At 46.4% G+C, this 19274-nt stretch overlaps 1 protein-coding gene and 1 long non-coding RNA gene across 2 annotated transcripts in view; one reads left to right on the forward strand and one right to left on the reverse strand.

Moving 5' to 3' along the window:
• Positions 1 to 3190, reverse strand: part of LOC102373051 — a 13493-nt gene extending 10303 nt beyond the window's left edge. The window contains exon 1 of the long non-coding RNA XR_003093126.1: positions 2251 to 3190. This is a non-coding gene — a long non-coding RNA (uncharacterized LOC102373051). The remainder of the gene's footprint in view (positions 1 to 2250) is intronic.
• Positions 7 to 19274, forward strand: part of HNF1A (HNF1 homeobox A) — a 20731-nt gene continuing 1463 nt past the window's right edge. Inside the window, exons 1-7 of the mRNA XM_006019845.3 lie at positions 7 to 1106; positions 7347 to 7546; positions 8442 to 8628; positions 9769 to 10007; positions 11026 to 11183; positions 13755 to 13956; positions 18872 to 19063. Coding sequence (XP_006019907.1) covers positions 772 to 1106; positions 7347 to 7546; positions 8442 to 8628; positions 9769 to 10007; positions 11026 to 11183; positions 13755 to 13956; positions 18872 to 19063 — 1513 coding nt within the window. The 5' untranslated portion in view covers positions 7 to 771. The remainder of the gene's footprint in view (positions 1107 to 7346; positions 7547 to 8441; positions 8629 to 9768; positions 10008 to 11025; positions 11184 to 13754; positions 13957 to 18871; positions 19064 to 19274) is intronic.

Raw genomic sequence — 19274 nt, forward strand, 5'->3', positions numbered from 1 at the left:
CCTGCTGAAGCCAGTTGGAGTCTGTAGAGAATAGTGGAGACCTTGGGAACATTAGAATCAATCCAGTGGTTGTACTCGTGGGGGTTGTGCAGAGCTCCTGAAGCTCCCAACCCAAAGCTTTTGGAAGGGACTATGCCAACGTTCTGAGGCAGGCAGCACCTGGTAGAGTTAACACCAAATGTTCCGGGTCGGGGTCTGCACATTCAACAGCAGTAGCCTTCCTTTCTGGAGTGGAGACGCTACAAACTTACTTCCAGCCCCTGCTGTCTATCTCTGCTCTTAAAACATCACGGCCAAGAACCAGCCACACTTTCGCGCTCTCACTTTCCAATTCCCCTCTTTTATCGCGGTCTCCTATCCTGGCTGTTCCTCTGTCCATTCCTTTTACTCTCCTTTTCCCATCTGCCTCCCTGCCTTTCCCCCTCCCCCTAACTTGCGCTCTCTGCACTTTGTGAACTGCTGCTGCAAGGCTGAAGTCCAAAGTTCAGTAACTTGCTAAGCACACGGATAAATATGAACCTTGGAGAATTTACATTGCTCCAATGTAAACAGATAGCCAAGGGTCCCTTTATCAGCACTGGCTCAGGACAGTCGTGGGGGGTCTGAAGCGGCTCATTTTTGTATTTTGTTTTTTTGGGGGGTGTAAAGGCGGGAGGCTATGCCATTCCACTCCGCTGACAGTCAGGCGTGCTACCTCAGGAATATGGTGTTGGGATAGCCGGAGGCAGAACGAGTTGAAACTCAAATTCAAGAGGCATCAGACTGAAGACCATGGTTGCAAAACTGAGCCATCTTCAGGTGGAGTTGCTGGGAGCACTGCTGGAGTCAGGACTTACCAAGGAGACTCTGATCAAAGCACTGGGTGAAGTAGATCCCTATCCGCTCCAGAGTGAAAGCCAGCGCGCCATCAGTGCCATTCAGGGAGAAAAAGGAGAACCCAGTGCTGAAATTCCCAATCTCCCTAATGGGATGGGGGAGTCCAGGTTATCTGAGGAGGAAACCTCTGATGATGGGGAGGAATTCACTCCTCCGATAATGAAGGAGCTGGAAAACTTAAGTCCAGAAGAGGCTGCTCACCAGAAGGCTGTGGTGGAGAGACTATTACAGTAAGGACACCATTTTTCTTCTCTTCCTCTCTCCCTCCATTTCTGTTTTCCTCACTTCTTCCATGCAGTATATTAGCATTCAGGGTTGATCGGGGTGTGCAGAGATTGTCCCTATCACTGCCAAAACTTACCTACCAAGTTCACCGTCCTTTATTGATGTTCAAACTTTTCTTCTGATCTAATTTCAAACACAGGACCAAAACCCAGTTACAAATGAAAAGTTCTAATACTGTCGGGGAAAAAAGGACTTCAGAACAATCAGAGACCTGTAGAGCTTCTGCTTCTTTGGCTATGAGATTTTATAGAATTCACAGTGTCTGCCACCAAGAAAAAAAACAGGACAAGCCCACACAAATCTAGACAATGCATGAATTGCCATCACAATAGTCTGAGAATCTGCACTGCAGGAGGAGAAACCTTCTAAGTTTTTCCTGAGATTTTTACAAAGTTGTACATATTTTTCTTTACTGACTTTGCTACAGTCAGGTTTGCCAACAAAGACAAACCAATAGGGCTTGATCCGGGTGTCTTTGTGCAGACCATATGTCCCCTGACTTCAATGGGGATTTGGGTGTAGATGGAGGGCAGACCAGCTACACTCTAATAGTTGTCAGCCCTGGTAAGCATGCTCAATGTCTCCATTTCCCAACATGTATACTAAATATACACAGGGATGCCATCTACAAGCTCTACTGTTGCACAAACTTGCCTTAATATGCCATCATATTAGGCAAAAAGTATGAGGAATTCTCTCTATCAATCTACCTAACATCAAGAAACTCAACCACAAAACCTCACATTCTGAGGTTAGGGTCAGGCAGGAGACACTGGGTAGCTGCAAGGTCCCAGAGACTCAATTTGCCATTTAGAATCTTTCTGAGGCAAGCTAAAATCAGTCTGGAGGGCTGAGAGGCTTTTTGTCCATTCCTCTCTATGGGAAAAGGAAATACAATTCAAAATGCAACAATGAAAAACAAACACAAAACCCCAGCAAAAGCCCATAGGTAGCAAAACAGAAGAGTAAGAGTAAGGATTAATATTTAAGAGGGCATACGTTCATTGCTTGAGCTCTAGAGAGTCTGGGAAGATTTAGAGCAGATCACATTAAAGTGCCTGATGGAAAAAAAATTGGAACAGCTCTTACCTGGAGAGGAAAATGTTCCACACAATTAAATCTTCTTGCCTACCCAAGGAGCCTCTCACCTTCCTCTGCCACTACTTTTCATACCCCTCCTTCTTTGTTACAAGCCTCAGCTGTTTCCATCTTCCCTGTCCTACTCCTCTCTCTTCTTTCCTTCTTTTGCTCTCTCTCATCCCCACTTCTCTCTGTCTAGCCCCACTGTTTCTGTGTCTGCCTATCCAGCTCTTTCTGTTCCACACATCTTGCTCACTCCGTCTCACCCCTGCCTCCTTCTTCCCGAGTATGCGTAGAGATCTTGGGGCAGTTTGAGCTCCAGTTGCACCGGGCGGGCCCTGACTAGTTACTAATTATCCAGTGCCTTTATTATTTCTCTTTTGTCTTATAAATTTATAAACAAAAAGACCCTGATAAGCTTTTTGATCATTAACTTCTGATGATTTATCAGGTGTCTCTCCAGAAAGGAAGCCATGGAAGAGTACTTGGCTTTGTCTTCTCTCTCTCTAATAAATGGATGAAGCAGGGGTGGGACTCTGTCCACTGTGCTCTGGTATAGAGAATCTTGCACCTGGAAGGAATTCCTGCCCTTGATCTGGGAACTGATCATGGTTCACCTTGGCATAAACTCTGGTTTCTGATCTCTTCCATTTTGTTGTCAATTCCAGCAGGCCGCTTATTCCTATGCTATGCATTTATAATGATGCTCTTCACTTCTTAAGTACTTTCCAACTCAGGATTTCAAGCTCTTTGTAGACCATGATTTGAATGGCATTCCCATTTTACAGGTGAGGACACTGAGGCACAGAAAAGCAAAGTGACATGCCCAAGGCCATGTTGAAAATTAGTAGCAGGATTAAGAACAGAACCAGGATCTCCTGGAGCCTCATTCTGTTTGTGTCTTACCACTGATCTCCTCACAAAAACTCAGCAAAAATAAATTTTCCTTAGCCATAAATGTTGTAAGAAAGAGGTCAAAATTATATTTCTATCATGCATTCAGGACTGCATTAAAGCAATGCTTAGGACCCAGACTACAAAAAAGGCAGGTAGGGTCTTCATGGAACATATTAAACCAAAGCCACTAGAAGTATCTCTGAAATGAGGTAATGGAGAGATTGTTCTGATAGGAAATGTGATCTCTGTCTTTGTGTTCAATGTTTTAAAAAACAATTGTTTTCTTGGGGAAGCAAATTCAATGCACCTGGGTCAATATCAGGGACTGACAGTGGGGAAGCAGCAGACAACAATAACCCCCCCCCACCTCCTCTTTAGCAAAGGAACTATTTTGTGATAGAAGATAACCTAAGGAGGTTGTCCTTAGAATACCATTATATACAATTACACCTAGAGCAAAATGGTATATTACAGAAATTCCTTTCTACGAGCTGGGACATCACTCAATACAGTTGTTTGTTTGTTTGTTTTTGTTTTGTTTTTTTTTTTGGGGGGGGGGGGTGTTTCCCTTCCAAAATCATGGTGGTAGGATTCTGTTTTGTTCAAATCCAGCGACCAAAGCGAGCACTCCAAAGTGCAAATTCCACCTTGTGCCATACCAGCAATTCTGGGACTAACACAGTCAGCAACTTTATAATACAGAAATTGTCTCATGAACATCTTTTGTAACTATGGTCACAACCACTTCCTTTAAGATCTGTAACAATTGGTTACATGGAAAGACAACCTTGGGTTCATTATTCTACACTTTTGATACACTTTAGAAGCTGGAAACAAGAAGAGACCACAGCATGTGACCAAACATTTCTTTGTAGACCTTTAATATGTACTCTGTGAACCACTTAGTGGTTCCCAGACTGTCAATGTAGATCACTGATTATGCTCAGTAAATACAGGATATAGGTAAATCATATAGATTGCCCTCACTCCCTTAAAACAGCCTTAAGTGCACTCAGTGGAGTCCGTTTCATGTTGTCCCTACAGAATATACTGATCACGCACAAAAGGAGGTGTCATTAGTAAGAAATTAAGAGTCTCCCTTCCCCTCCCCCATACTGTGAAGCCCAAAGAGAAGAGATAAGGAATAGGATTTAGATGGAGGAGTCTCATTGATTTTATCCATGGGACTTGCAAACCTTAGCACTTTTGGGCTTTTGAAAATTCCTCCCAGGGGCCCTCCAGAACGGAACAGGACTGGGGTGTGTTAAGGAGTAAAGTAATTCCTGGGGGCACTTATCAGATATTTCAGGGGGAAATGAGAGAATACAGACTGGCTTTGGGAGCATAACAAGGAAAAAAGCAGACTTCCACAGCAGAGGGGTTTACTGCCAACGTATGATAAGGAGTGCGGGGTCAGGGCAAGGGCTGCTCTACTCTGGAAGGAGGCATAGGAATCATTTGCCAAGAAAACAAAGGGTAAAATTCCATTGGGAAAGCAGGAAATGGAGACTGCAAGCACATTTCCACCAAAGCCAAGGGTGACGGCACATTTTCTAAAGGGGCATTGTCCAAGAGCTAATGGCCCTGCCCTTCCCCCAGACAGCTACTTGCTGGGGGCAGCCATAGCTGAGGGTCCAGAGATGAAGCTACCACACCCTTCCATTTAATTATATGGTTGTATAAGCCAGAATGAGTCAAACCAGGCCACATTCAACAGAAAAGAACCCTGCTGGGGACAGTCTTACCTTCCCTGTTCTCTGGCCATCCCAGGTCCAGTCTGTGCATTGACATCAGTGATAGGTTTCTAGTAGCCTCCAAAGGAAAGCGCCAGAGAGATTGCCCCAAGCATTTCAAACCTCTAAACACACCTTTAGCTAAGTCCCAGCTCAAAGAAGGAGAAGGTCAAAACCTAACTCCAAGAACTTAGGGCGTTTTCTGCCAATAAAGGGAATCTGGAAAAAAAAAAGCGAAACAAAACACATTGCCCTGGGAGATGGTAGAGAACAGGGGAAGGAAGGAATGGAAAGAAAACAACCTGGAAAACGAGGAGGAGAGAGATGAGAAGGAAAAGAATAGAGAGAGTTTGGGAAGAAAACCCAGGAAGAACAAAGAGAGAAGGTCCCCTGAATGTTACATCCCCAGCTCTCTGGAATGGGTTTTCTTTAATGCTAACAACTTGATATTTACTTTCCATTTAAATTTGAGATGTTGCTATAAATTATCAACCAGCCTCTTGTTCCCTTTGAGTTTATAACTAACTACCTGGGTTACTTATTGTTCAGGTAACAAAAGGGAGGTGAAAACGCCCTTTAAAAGTGACCTCAGAACTGAGGAAATGGGAAGCTGGAATGGAGACCAGGCCTAGGCCCCAGATACCAAGAGGGGCAAGGGAGTGTGTGTTCAGAGGATATGGAGAAGCCAAAGGCAGGAGACCAGAACATAGGAAATGAAGAGTGAGTGAAAGTCTATATTATGTGAGGACAAGAAGAATATGGAGGAAGAGGCTGTAGAATGGGAAAGAAATAGGTGACATTTTGTACTTGGAAAGAAGAGAAGTCGAAGACAAAGAGGGACTTTGGAAGTGAGAAGTGGTCAGGAACTGAGCAAGGCCAGCCCAATTTTACAGTCCCAGCTCCCTAAAGGCATTGGGACCTTTGCCAAATCAGTTCAGCAAGATAAGGCTGGGTGTGGAATCCTACCCTCCTGCTAGAGACCACAGGAGTTTTGACACTGACTACAGTGGGGCAAGGATTGAATAGGAACAGAAGACTGGAAAGGACCTTTTGGGACATGAAGTCTGTTCACAGGCAAATATTTATCCAGACAGTCCTAGAAACCATCATGCTATAGTATTTTGGTCAATGGTTCTGCAGGTGGTGCTGTGATGTCCAGTGAATATTCAACTGCCCTAGAAACACAGCCTGCTCTACTATATAGGATCATAATGCCCATCTAACACTGCAATTACAGTCTTTGTTACAGGAACACAGTCAAGGCTTCATTCATACTTCACCACCCTTTACCACATGTTAGGTTACCCAGGCTGTAAAGAGATTCCCCAATGCAGGTGTATTTGAAGAGCAGACACACCTTCAAAAAGACTCTCAACACTGGCAGTGCATAGTGCTTGAAACTATACAGTAGAGTTTTAAAACAGGATTAGAGGATCAGGCTCACAAGTACCTCCACCTTTCTTCCTACCATATAGCACTAAATATCCTAGCGAGAGAGAGAGAGAGAGAACTTGGCATCTTACAGCTGGAAGATGAGAAGGAAGTCAATTTCTTACAGAGGTTTCTATGGGTGATAATAAGGTCCCCTCTTCTTCTCTAGCTGAATCAGAAGCATACTTTGAAAGAAGCCACAAGTCTCAAGCCTGAGTATCTTCTCATTCAGGACCCTGAGCCTCTGAGTAGGGGCTGGGTATGCATTTAGAGAAGGCAAGTATCAGAGCACAGTTGCTGGATAGGTTCACTGAAACAAGCAGTACCTAAAGGGAGATTAATTCTTGTCTCAGGAACTGATACACCACTTGCTTAAAGCTCAGAAAGGAAATAGCTATTGGAGTCAGTCCAATCTGGGGCACAGGGAAGATGGTGAAAAGTGGAACACCCTAATACAGCTCTCACCTACCCTTTATGAAAGGGATGAGTGGTCCCATTTTAAAATAAACTTTTTCAGAAAGTTGCCCATCAGCCTCCCACTGCACCAACTGCAGCTGAGCTTGCTCCTTGGACTGTCCACCTGTTGTGGAAGAGGGTAAAGCAGGAACAGAGATAAGGGTGTTTGTACTGAGGCAACAGATTTGGACTTTGTCCTCTTTATCACTTTGCAGCCTCTGGCAACCCACTGAGTCAACAAGGCAGCTAGAGCTGTGCTGCTGCCCAGCCTTCAGACCTGAGCTCTCCTGCATCATCTTCTCCAGAGCTATTAACAATACTTTGTAAAATGTTTAAGCAAGCACATAATTTAGTTTTGAGACTGGGTCAAAGCAGTACAGTGTCCGAATGCAAAGGTGCCATTATCCAGCACAGCAAATCTGTCCAACTTGGGGTAAGGAGAAGATTAATTGTTCTCACTGCTTCTGGTGTCCACTCTTCTTGTAAGAAGCAGAGATAAGTCCTGGCTGATATTCTTGAATCCTTTCTGCTGAGCCTGGATACACAGCCAAAAGATTTTTTCTGAGATGCATTTTCTCTTCTTCCTAGAGAGGATCCCTGGAGGGTAGCAAAGATGGTGAAATCCTACCTCCAGCAGCATAACATTCCTCAGAGGGAGGTGGTAGACACCACAGGTTTGAACCAGTCCCACCTCTCACAGCACCTCAACAAGGGCACACCCATGAAGACACAGAAGAGAGCAGCCCTCTACACCTGGTATGTCCGCAAGCAGCGAGAGGTGGCCCAGCGTAAGTACAGCAATAACAGGTTTCTCTAAGTTTTGTCTCATACATCTCCCACAACTATCCCCAGCTCTGAGGTGGAAGGAGTGCTTTCCAGCAGGAAGTTTAGACAAGTCCATGTCAGTGTTCAGTGGGGTGACCAATTGAGTGGTGGCAGAAACCCCCAAAACAGCATGCAGCCACCCTATGCTTTTCATACAGAGACAGATTATAGGCTTCCACTTGCAACTCTACTTCTTTCTCCAAGCAGAGGCCTCTGCTCGCTCACAATGGAGTATTGTGTAAGAAACACAGGCAGCAGTTGGGAATGAGTAGTGACAGAATCCAGGACCTTCAGCCTCAAAAGCAGGCCTCTGAAATTTAATCTAATTAAATAATTCCTCTAGCTACAAGTAAGCAATAGACTGCTGTAGTCACTGGAGCCAGCCATTAGTGGAATATCATCTCACACATGCTAAGCAGGTATATTACAAATGCATGCTTGGAACTAAGGATTTTGCAGCTTGCACTTCCATATTAATGAGCCTACCTGGAATCTGTTTCAATCATATTTATGGGTCCCTAATAAAATTGCTAATTTGACTGATGGCTGGTCTTAGAGGGCTGCACTCTACATCAGCTGGATTCAGTCCAAGCTCCTGCTGTTTTGATTTCTTTCACTGCTTCATGTTAGGAATACAGATGCAATGTGTCTAACATCAGGGCCAAGTATATATGGCTCCACTGGGGATTACCAGATCCATTTTAATAAATTACAGAGCAGTCTTGTCTAGATTCTGCTCTGGTTTTTGTTCCATATTAGCAGACGTGGACCAAAGACAGACCAGCTGGGTTCCAGGTGAGAGAATGTTACAGAAAAAACTACCAACCTAAAAAGCCTTTTGCCCATTTGTGCTTCCAGAGTTCACACATGCTGGTCAGGGCATCCTGGCAGAGGAACCCATGGGAGATGACCTGCCTACCAAGAAGGGGAGAAGAAACCGCTTTAAGTGGGGTCCTGCCTCACAGCAGATCCTATTCCAAGCCTATGAGAGACAGAAGAATCCCAGCAAAGAAGAGAGAGAGGCACTGGTAGAGGAATGCAACAGGTAAAGCCAGGCTCTAGTTTTGAGGGAGAAGGGGAAAGAGAAGGAAGGAAATAGTCTTCTGTGCATTTCCATCATACAGCACAAGGCTGCGTTCACTTTGAGTAACACTCGCTAACTGGAAGCAGGGAATTAAACTTGCACCGTTCTTCCTTTGAGATTAATTTTGCAGAAAACAGTGTAGGGAAGCACTTGCACAGGAACCCAGTCATAACCCACAGATGCCCTTACAGCAGGGGCATTCAACATATGGCTGCTGTATCCGGCCCATGGGTAGTCTAGTGAGCTATGGCTGTGCACCCTCAGCTCCGTGCTGTTGCATGCCCCTGGCACTGCCGACTGACCAGAGTTCCATGCTGCTGGCAGCAGCACAGAGCTGGGGGTGTGTGACTCCATGCAGCTGCACACCCTCAGATCCAGACTGCTACTTGGCCTGGACCCACACTGCCACCTAAACTTGGACCCATGGATCTGGCCCCAGAGGAACCCGTGTGGTCTGAATCTGGTCCAGGGTGAGTTTGATATCTCTGCCTTACAGTAACAGGCCAACTGGCTAGAGCCAGACACTGAATGAACTTCCACCACTGAGCTTTTAGCCTATGTGATTCCAATGTGGGGGCTCAGCAAGCCCTGTATCCAATAGAAGTAGCCCTTTGTTCTTCTCCTTCAGCACTATGCCCCCACCCCCCCCCCCCCATGCACAGCAGTCCATATACAATTATGAACCCTCCACATTTGGTCAACCTGTTCTTTATCAGTTTGCCTTCCACCCCCCAAGAGCATCATCCTGGGCCTGGGCGAGGAAGTGGAATAGAGAACCAGTGTGGTGACAGGGGACACAAAACTGAATGACTTGTTTCAGGAGTCTGCCCAGACATCTCAGTCATCGTGCTCCATGTCTTTGGCTTTGACTAGATCAGTGGTTTCCAACCTTTTTTGCTGTGACCTGCTGCGGGGAGCAGAGTGCGGTGGTGATGCCAACCCTAGGACGGGGGTGGGGAAGCTCCCAACACGTGCCACGGCTTGTCCTTTCTGTGCGGCACCACTGGCATTGCCCCTGCGACCCTCATTTGGGTCTCAACCTAAGGTTGGGACCTGCTGGACTAGATCACCAAGGCTCCTTTCTGTGCTCTTCCTTGATAGGGCAGAATGTATTCAGCGGGGTGTCTCCCCATCCCAGGCCCAAGGGCTGGGTTCAAACTTGGTAACTGAGGTGAGAGTTTACAACTGGTTTGCCAACCGGAGGAAGGAGGAGGCCTTTCGACACAAGCTGGCCATGGATACCTACAGCACGCCACAGCCCAACTCTGCACCCTCACTGACATCACACAGCTCTTCCTCCCTTCAGCCACCACCTGCTCTCTCACCCAGTAAAGTTCATGGTGAGTAATAACCCTACAGAGGGAGTGATGAAACAGCGATTGCTGAGCCTGACAAATGCAGGCACAAAAGCAACTCCCTAGTGCCTCTCTTTGGAAGGTGATCAGTATTGTAGGAGGACCAAAACAGTAAGTGGGATAACATAGGATAGGGGTGCAGGTGACAAAAGCATGGACACCCAATGAGGGAAGAAGGGGAAAATCAGATTTATGAGTGCGTTAGGAGGAGTTCAGTGTTGAGAGGATGCCTTTTAGTCAGTTTGAGAGAGGCTACTAAGTGATTTCCTTGACAACAGCATGGGGAAAGCCTAGCACTAAAAGACTGAGACAGAATCACACCTATCCTTTTGAGAGGTAGTGGTCTCTCCTCAAGGAAGAAATCTTCAGTCTACTGGTGAACAGGATCACTAAGGATTGAGTGAAAATGGAAAATTAAATAATCTCTCCATGAGAATTCCCTTTCCCACCTACTCTTAGGAAGAATTTCTAACTCACTGAGCTTCACAGTTTGTTTCCCAGATGCACATAGCCACATACCCCATCAGTCCTCTGGCCACACACCACTTGGCCAGCTTGTGACAGAGGCAGGCTCAGATATTCGTGGCTCTCAGATTCCATATGCACATACATTCTGATTCAGTGAATGCAGCGTCAGCTCTGAAACGGCACTAAAGGAATAACACTGTTCTATTTCCAACAGGAAGTGAACTTAGCGCCTCTGTTTCATCTGCCATTTGGCTAAGCTGTGTCTGCTTCCATCTCAGAGGCCTGAGGAAGGGTACTGTGATACCCAAAACTTGCCTATATCTATAGTAACCATACAGTTGGTCCAATTAAAGATATCATCCACAAGTATTCTTGCCTCTTGCATATCTCCTGGACCATCATGGCAACATCACCTCAACACTACTTAGCACCTCTGAAGAAGATACTTAGAAAGGGAATGGCATTTCTCATTTGTCCTAATTTACTAGAACAGCCTCATCTGTGGTAACCAAATCTCTCCCCTCTTCCAACACAGGAGTGAGATACAACCAGCAGCCAGCCAGTGAGCCAGAGTCATCCAGCAGCAACCACCATGGAAACAACTCTATGGTGACTACGCAAACCATTCTTCATCAGGTCTCTCCACCTGGACTGGAGCCCAGCCAGAATTTGTTGAGCACAGATACTAAGCTGGTGAGTGATCTACACCCTGGCTCCAGTGATTTTTGTGATGTACAGGAATCAGCAAAGGACCCCTGGGTTGGAGAGCATTCAGAAAGTATATTTTCCAGAACACTGTTAAAATGACATGTTATTTATGACAGCAGCTGAGCTGATGGCAATGTTATGTGGCCACATGAGAGCACCCAGTACAAGCACCTTCTTAGGGTTCCCGTGCCCTGCTGACAGGTGGTAGGGGTGGGTGCTGGAAGCTGAAGGCAGCAAGTGGGATTATCCCATTCAGTTACTGCTTTGCAATTAACTAAAGTAATATGTTGTACTTAAAACAGAAAAGCAGAGTCAAAGATCTCTAATGATGCATCTGTCCTTAACTTCCTCTTCCCAAAGGGACTTTTTCTCTCCATCCAGTGAGATTCCTCCCATTATCTGACTCTGGTTTGAATTTCTCAAGTTCAGGCTGAATCCATAGCTACTGACAAATCAATACCTGCATTGCCTCAATAAAAATCAGGTGCAACAGACCCAGCCTGCATAGAGTTCCCAGCACAAGGTCTTGTACAGTATATCTGGATAACAGCAGCTACATCATCCACACATTAAAAAACATCTGGAAATATCTGCCATCAGCTACACCTCTTCCCAAGTGATTTGGGCTGTTGAGTAGCATTATGCAGCTTCTCATTCTTGGTTGGCTTGTGCATATCCCTTAACTGTACAGCACGTAGAAAACCTGTTGGCAGGTGTTTGTATTGGTGCACGGCTAGTCTGGGACAAAGTTCAGTGCATTCTGGACGAGTCTGATTCAAAGCTGCAGTCACCCAGTCACACTGTTAGTTTTCTGATTATTCCTTGTTTTCATGAGGAGGAAAAGTCTTACAGAAGTTGGAAAGTCTCCTTTTACAGCAGTCTTCTAAGATGGATATGGTCAAGCTGGTCAGTCCTACCATTTAACCAACCACTGCTTAATCATGTTACAAAGTCAATGCACATTTGTATGTTAAAAAAGTTTAGATGTTGTAGAAAAATGGAAAGAAAAGACAGACAGATAGACAGACAGATATTTTTAGTGTTTAGCTGGCATCCCGACATTTAGAATGGTGCTTGAATTTCCATGGATTTTCAAAGGTCTTTCCAAACTTTAACCCTCAAAACTTCACTAGACATAAGATAGAAATTAAGGAGAGATGGAAAAGCTAAGGCACAGAGAGGTTAAATAAGTGAACCAAGATCCCAAACTGAATCAGTGACAATGCCAAGTCTAGCACAGTTTCCTGCTCTCTCCACTAGGCATATCTCCTCTCTCTATAAAAGTCATAATAGGAGTTGTTGAAAACAAGAGAAACACACATATATTTCTCAGGAAGAAATGAGTGGGACAGAAGAAAGACCTGTATCATATCCCCAGCTCTTCAACCAACTTCCTGCATGAACTTGGACAAGTTGCTTAATTCCTCTGTACCTGTAGAGGAATACTTCACCATAATGGGGGAGAGAGTAGGTTGTGGAGCTAACTCACTAATGTTTATAAAGCATTTGGAATGTCTTGGATGGAACAAAGTAGGGCAAAAAGCTACTTACTTTTAATACCTTGCTGCTTTAATGGTTAATCAGTAATAATAAAGGCAGAGAATGAAAGGAAACATGATGGTGTTCAACGCCGATAAATGCAAGGTTCTCCACCTTGGGAAAAACCCCCCCGCAGCATCCTTATAGGCTCGGCAGTGCTATGTTGGCTAGCACTATGGAAGAAAGAAACTTGGGGGTCGTCATTGACCACAAGATGAACATGAGCCTGCAATGCAATGCTGCGGCTAGTAAAGCGACCAAAATGCTGGCTTGCATCCATAGATGCTTCTCAAGCAAATCCCGGGACGTCATTCTCCCCCTGTACTCGGCCTTAGTGAGGCCGCAGCTGGAGTACTATGTCCAGTTTTGGGCTCCACAATTCAAAAAGGATGTGGAGAAGCTTGAGAGAGTCCAGAAAAGAGCCACGCGCATGATCAGAGGTCAGGGAAGCAGACCCTACGATGACAGGCTGAGAGCCCTGGGGCTCTTTAGCCTGGAAAAGCGCAGGCTCAGGGGTGATCTGATGGCCACCTACAAGTTTATCAGGGGTGACCACCAGTATCTGGGGGAACGTTTGTTCACCAGAGCGCCCCAAGGGATGACGAGGTCGAATGGTCACAAACTACTTCAAGATCGTTTCAGGCTGGACATAAGGAAGAATTTCTTTACTGTCCGAGCCCCCAAGGTCTGGAACAGCCGGCCACCGGAGGTGGTTCAAGCGCCTTCATTGAACACCTTCAAGATGAAACTGGATGCTTATCTTGCTGGGATCCTATGACCCCAGCTGACTTCCTGCCCTTTGGGCAGGGGGCTGGACTCAATGATCTTCCGAGGTCCCTTCCAGCCCTAATGTCTATGAATCTATGAAATCTATGAAATTGAACTCAAATATAGAGTGCCTTTCAATCAGCAGCTAGAGGAGCAGGATGTAACCCAGCTTTGGGGCTTTGAGTGCCAGTCACGCTCAGACTGCTTCAGGTGGTGTTTTCACAGGTCTCCTTTCTCTCTCATGTGCAGATATCAGCTCCCGGGGGGCCTCTCCCTCCTGTTAGCACACTCACTGCCCTGCATAATCTGGAGCAAAATCCACACGCGCTGAGTCAGCAAACCCAGAACTTGATTATGGCATCACTGCCTGGTGTGATGGCAATTGGAGCTGGTGAGACTTCATCCTTGGCGCCAGCATTCACCAACACAGGAGCCTCCACCCTGGTAATAGGTGAGCAATGGCCTTAAGTATTGTGGTTTATGACCTAGATTCTGGTTATTTGGATTTATCCAAAAGTGATGTGTAGTTGTCTGTTCATTGCTTGTGCCAAAAGCCCTGAGGCTGCAGGGAGGAGAACACAGGTCTGGGCAAGTTGGTCACAACTACTGGGGATTTCCAGCATCAGCTATTTGGAAGTAACAGTGGGATTAAGGGATAAGAGCAACACCTGTGTGCAAGATTTAAGATGCCCTGAGAGAGAGGAGTCTACTTTGTAATCAAGGAACTGGGAGTGAAGAGCTCCTGCAATCTCTCTCTGTTGCTGCCAATAATTGATTCCACCACTGCACCTCTCTGCCAGCTTTCATTAAAATTTCTATTTTAAAAAAATAATTCCTCCCTCCTGACTGTGAAGATCAGGTAACATTTGCACAGCACTTGGAAGATTAAAAGCACAGAGCATCTTATTTCCTGCCTAGCAGGAAGTTGGTGTTCCTCGAATTTCAGCCCCTCTGAATTCGTATGCTATTTCTCACCGTGCGTTTCTCTCCAGGGCTGGAAAATTCTAATGTGCACAATACAAGCAGCCAAATAAAGGAAAACAAAAAATACACAGGTCTTCATTTTAAGCAGAAAAAGCCCTATTAATCTATTCCTTGATACCAGCTCTGTACTGTCGCCTTTCCTCATTTATGCCAGTATGCAGTTAAGATGCACATCTGCATCTTCCACAATTCTCTGCAACTTTATATCATTCCCCAGGATATGAATGGCATCCTGGTCCCATAGAAGCTTAGGTGAAATGTAAATCACTAAGTGGAGGCTGGACTGCTGAGGGACTTGGGCTATGAAATCTCTCATTCCTGTTAAACTGGTTCAACTTCAGCCATTTAGTAGCCAGAACAAAAGCAGTCTAACTACAGTTTTGAGCAGTCAGATTGTATAGCACAACTGCCCTTCTTCACCAGCATTTGAACATAGAGATTGAGTGAATAAATGGATCATTGAGACTACAATACTATTCTGACCTCTATAAGATGTCTCCCTAGTGGAAGGTTATGGCAGATCAGAACTTAGAATCATAGAAAATTAAGGTTGAAAGGAACCTCAGGAGGTCATCTAGTCCAATCCTCTGCTTAAAGCAAAATCATCCCAGCCAAGACTTCATCTAATCTACCCAGGTCTTAGAAAGCATGAAGGATGGAGATTTCACAGCCTCTCTGGGTAACCTGTTCATGCTTTACTACCCTCCTCATGAGAGTTTTTCCTAATATTTAATCTTAACTTCCCTTGTTGCAACTTGAGACTATTGTTCCTTGTTCTGTCATCTGCCACCACTGAAAACAGTTTAGCTACATCCTTTTTGTAACCACCTTTCAGGTAATTGAAGGCTCCTATTAAATCCCCCCTCTGTCTTCTTTTCTTCAGACTAAATAAGCCCAGTTCCCTCAGCCTCTCCTCATAAATCACATGCCCTTGCCTCTTAACAATTGTTGTTTTCTGGCTAGACTCTCCCCAATTTGTCCACATTCTTTCTGTAGTGTGGGGCCCAATGCTAGACACAGTATTCCAGATGTGGCCTTATCAGTGCCGAATACAGGGGAATAATCGCTCTTCTTGATCTGCTGGCAACACTTCTTCTAATGCAGCCTGTACCCTTGGCTGTTACCTTTCTTCACAATAAGGGCATAATGTTAGCTCATATTCCGTTTATTTTCCATTGTCACTCTCAGGTCCTTTTCTGTATAGCTGCTGCTTATCCAATTAGTCCCCAGCCTGTACTGGTGCATGGGGTGGTTCCATCTTAAGTGCAGGACTTTGTGCACTTGTCCTTATTGAACTTCATGGGCATCTACACACATGCACCGGAGTGGAGGGGGCTCTCAGAGCCACCCTAATTAAAGCACCCACAGTGTCACATGTATTCAGTGTCCCATGCTTCAAAATGGCAGCAGGGGTGCTTTAACTAAAGCTCATTTGATGAGCTTTAATTAAAGCGCCCCACCACCATGTTGAAACGTGGATATGCTGAATATACAACATGGAGACTGCTGGAGCATGCTAATTAGCACGCTCCAACAGATTTGCAGCAGTCTCAATTAACTGAGTCTGCTCCGATGAGTGCTAATTAGTATGCATCAGAGCAAAGCTTCATCACATGTATAAGGGCCCCATGAGATTTCTTTTGGTCTACTCCTCCAATTTGTCTAGGACTCTGAATCCTAACCCTACCCTCCGCATATCTACTACTCCCCCAACCTTGGTGTCATATGAAAACTTGCTGAGGGTGCACTCCATCCCATCTTCCAGATTGAAGAAGATATTGAATAAAAACAGCCCCAGGACCAACCCCTGGGGCACTCCATTTGATACCAACTGCCAACTAAGTACCAAGCCATTAATTACTAACCTGTGAGCCTGATGATCCAGACAGTTTTCTATCCACCTTACAGACCATTCATCCAACCCATACTTCCTTAGCTTGCTTGTGAGAATGTTGTAGGAGACAGTATCAAAAACCTTGCTAAATGCAAGGCATATCACATCCACTGGTCTCCCCACATCCAGAGCCAGTCACCTCATCATAGAAGGCAATCAGGTTAGTCAGACATGACTTGCCCTTCATGAATCCACGCTGACTGTTCCCAGTCGCCTTCTTCCCCTTCAAGTACTTGATGATCTACTCCATGATTTTTCCAGGGACTGAGGCAAGACTGACAGGTCTGTAGTTCCCTGTATCTTCCTTCACTTTCTTAAAGATAGGCACTGTATTTCCCTTCTCCAATTGTCCAGGACCTCTCTTGAGTGCCACAAGTTTTCAACGATAATGGCCATAGGTTCTACAATCACATCAGCCAACACCTTCAGCACTCTCAGGCATAGGCAGAGAGAATGTTTTTTGTTGTTTTTTTGTTTGGTTGGGTTTTTTTTTGTTTTTTTTTTGGGGGTGGGGGGGAAGCTGAATGCAGGGAAAGTCTGCAGGGGAAGGGGCAGGGGGAAGGGCCGTGGGACAGTGGGAATGTGGCTAGGGCTGTGCTCAGGCCGAGTCGGGTTGTGGGGCAATCAGAGCCCAGCAGCTACTCCAGGAGTGTGGGCAGGCAGCTCTTGCTGCTGTGTACACCATGGGGGAGCCGGGGGGGCACATTTCTACCCTTGGCTCCCTTGTGCCATACCCCTTGGATGAGCTGTTGGGCTCTGATTGTCCCATGACCCAGCCCAACTGGAGCCCCATTCACGGTGAATGGGGCCCTGGCCAGAGCATGTGCCCCTCCCTGATCTTTGCATGGAGCAAGGGCAGGCTGCAGCTGTAAGCTGGGCTCTGCCTGCTCTCTGACTTCACACCTCGTTGCTGCTGCTTTGAAAGCGGTGTGGCGCAGCGCCACGTGCTTTGCTGCAGCGGTGGGACACGCATAGTGCTGTGCTACGCTGCTTTTGAAGCAGTGGCAGTGAGACTCGGAGGCAGGGAGCAGGCAGATCCCAGCTCACAGCTGCAGCCTGCCCTTGCCCCGTGCAAAGACTGGGGGGGCATGTGTCCCCCTCTTGGTGCTGTGCCTCTGAGGGAGCCACTGGGTTCCGATTATCCCACAACCTGGCTCAGCCAGGGCCCCATTCATCGTGAGTGGGGCCCTGGCTGGGCCGGGTTGTGGGACAATCCCTGCAGTGCAGCAGGGAGTGGGTGGGGGCAGGAGTGAATGATTTGCCCCTGCCCCTACCTTACTATCTCCTGCACTGTGGGGGTCTTGATCTGCTCCTCCCCACAAGCCCAGATAAAGAAAGAAACTTACCTTGTACACCCAGGTTTGCAGCAGGCCCAGCAGGCAGGTATCTGAATGTGTGTGTCCCTCCCCACTGCTGCAGCCGCTTGGCCGGGCTGCCCTCTGGCTATACCTGCTGCCCCCTGCATTTGGGGGAGGGGGGGGGGGGGCTGAGCCCAATTAGCACCCCCCTTCTGTTGCCTATGCTCTCAAGTACATTGCATCCAGCCCCATTGACTTGTACACATTTGGCTTTTCTAAATAGCCCCTAACCTGTCATCATGGTCAGCTGCTCACCTCTTCCCCAAACTGTGCTGTCAGATGAAGTTGTCTGGTAACTGGCCTTGCCTGTGAACACTGAGGTGAAAAAGGCACCAAGTACTTCAGCCTTTTCCCTATCATATGTCACTAGGTTGGCCCCCCACCCATTCAGCAAGGGACCTACAGTTTCCCGGATCTTCCTCTTGTTGCTAACATACTTGTAGAAACCCTTATTGTCACCCTTCATGTCCCTTGCTAGCTGAAACTCCAGTTGTGCTTTGACCTTCCTGATTTCATCCCTGCATGCCTGAGCAATATTCTTATACTCCTCCATAGATTTATGTCCAAGTTTCCACTTCTTGCAAGCTTCTTTTCTGTGTTTGAGCTCACTGAAGAGTTCCCTGCTAAGCCAAGCTGGTCTTCTACCATACTTGCTAGTCTTCCTGAGCATGGGATGGTTCATTCCTGCACCCTTAATAAGGTTTCTTTAAAATACAACCTGCTCTCCTGGACTCCTTTTCCCCTCAGATTGGCCTCCCAGGGGATCCTGCCCATCAATTCTCTGAGTGAGTTGAATTTAACTGTGCCCTGTAAGCTATAGCTGGGGCTCCAACTCTAAAACGTACACTGGCAAAGATAGAATTTTTTATTGGCTCCAGGTTTGTATAGCCACGTCTTCATTTTCACAGGCACTAAATTCTGCCACTCTCAGAAAGGCTGTGGCTGTAAGAGAGTGTGCTGTTACGCAGAGCTGTTATGCCTGATCATGCACAAATATACTCAGAGGCTTCAACAAGTACAGGTCTTAAGAAGACTCCAGATGCCCATTAGTAAGGAAAACGGCTACATGCCCATGATGCAAGATGGAGTTAGGTAAGGAACTGGGAGTATCATCTGTTCTTATTTTTCAGGCCTGGCCTCAACCCAAGCCCAGAGCGTCCCTGTCATAAACAGCATGGGGAGCAGCCTCACCACCCTGCAGCCAGTTCAGTTCTCCCAGCAGCTCCACCCATCTTACCAGCAGCCCATCATGCAGCAGGTCCAGAGCCACATCAATCAGAGCCCTTTCATGGCTACCATGGCCCAGATACAGAGCCCCCATGGTAAGTTGCAATGGTTTTGCTTGAATGTGCAGGTCCATGCAGTCCCTTTCACTTGGGAGGTTTGCTGGGCTAGGGATGAGTGCCCCTGGTCTTGTACTGTTCTCTAAGGAAAAGAACAATGAAACAGGGGAAGGTTCCTCCTCCGCGTTGGTCTCCCAGCCTCTCTGTGCCCACAATTTCTGTCTCAGATTTAGGATTGGCTGATAACAGA

The sequence above is a fragment of the Alligator sinensis genome, unplaced genomic scaffold, assembly GCF_000455745.1.
Source record: "Alligator sinensis unplaced genomic scaffold, ASM45574v1 scaffold505_1, whole genome shotgun sequence".
NCBI lineage: Eukaryota > Metazoa > Chordata > Crocodylia > Alligatoridae > Alligator > Alligator sinensis.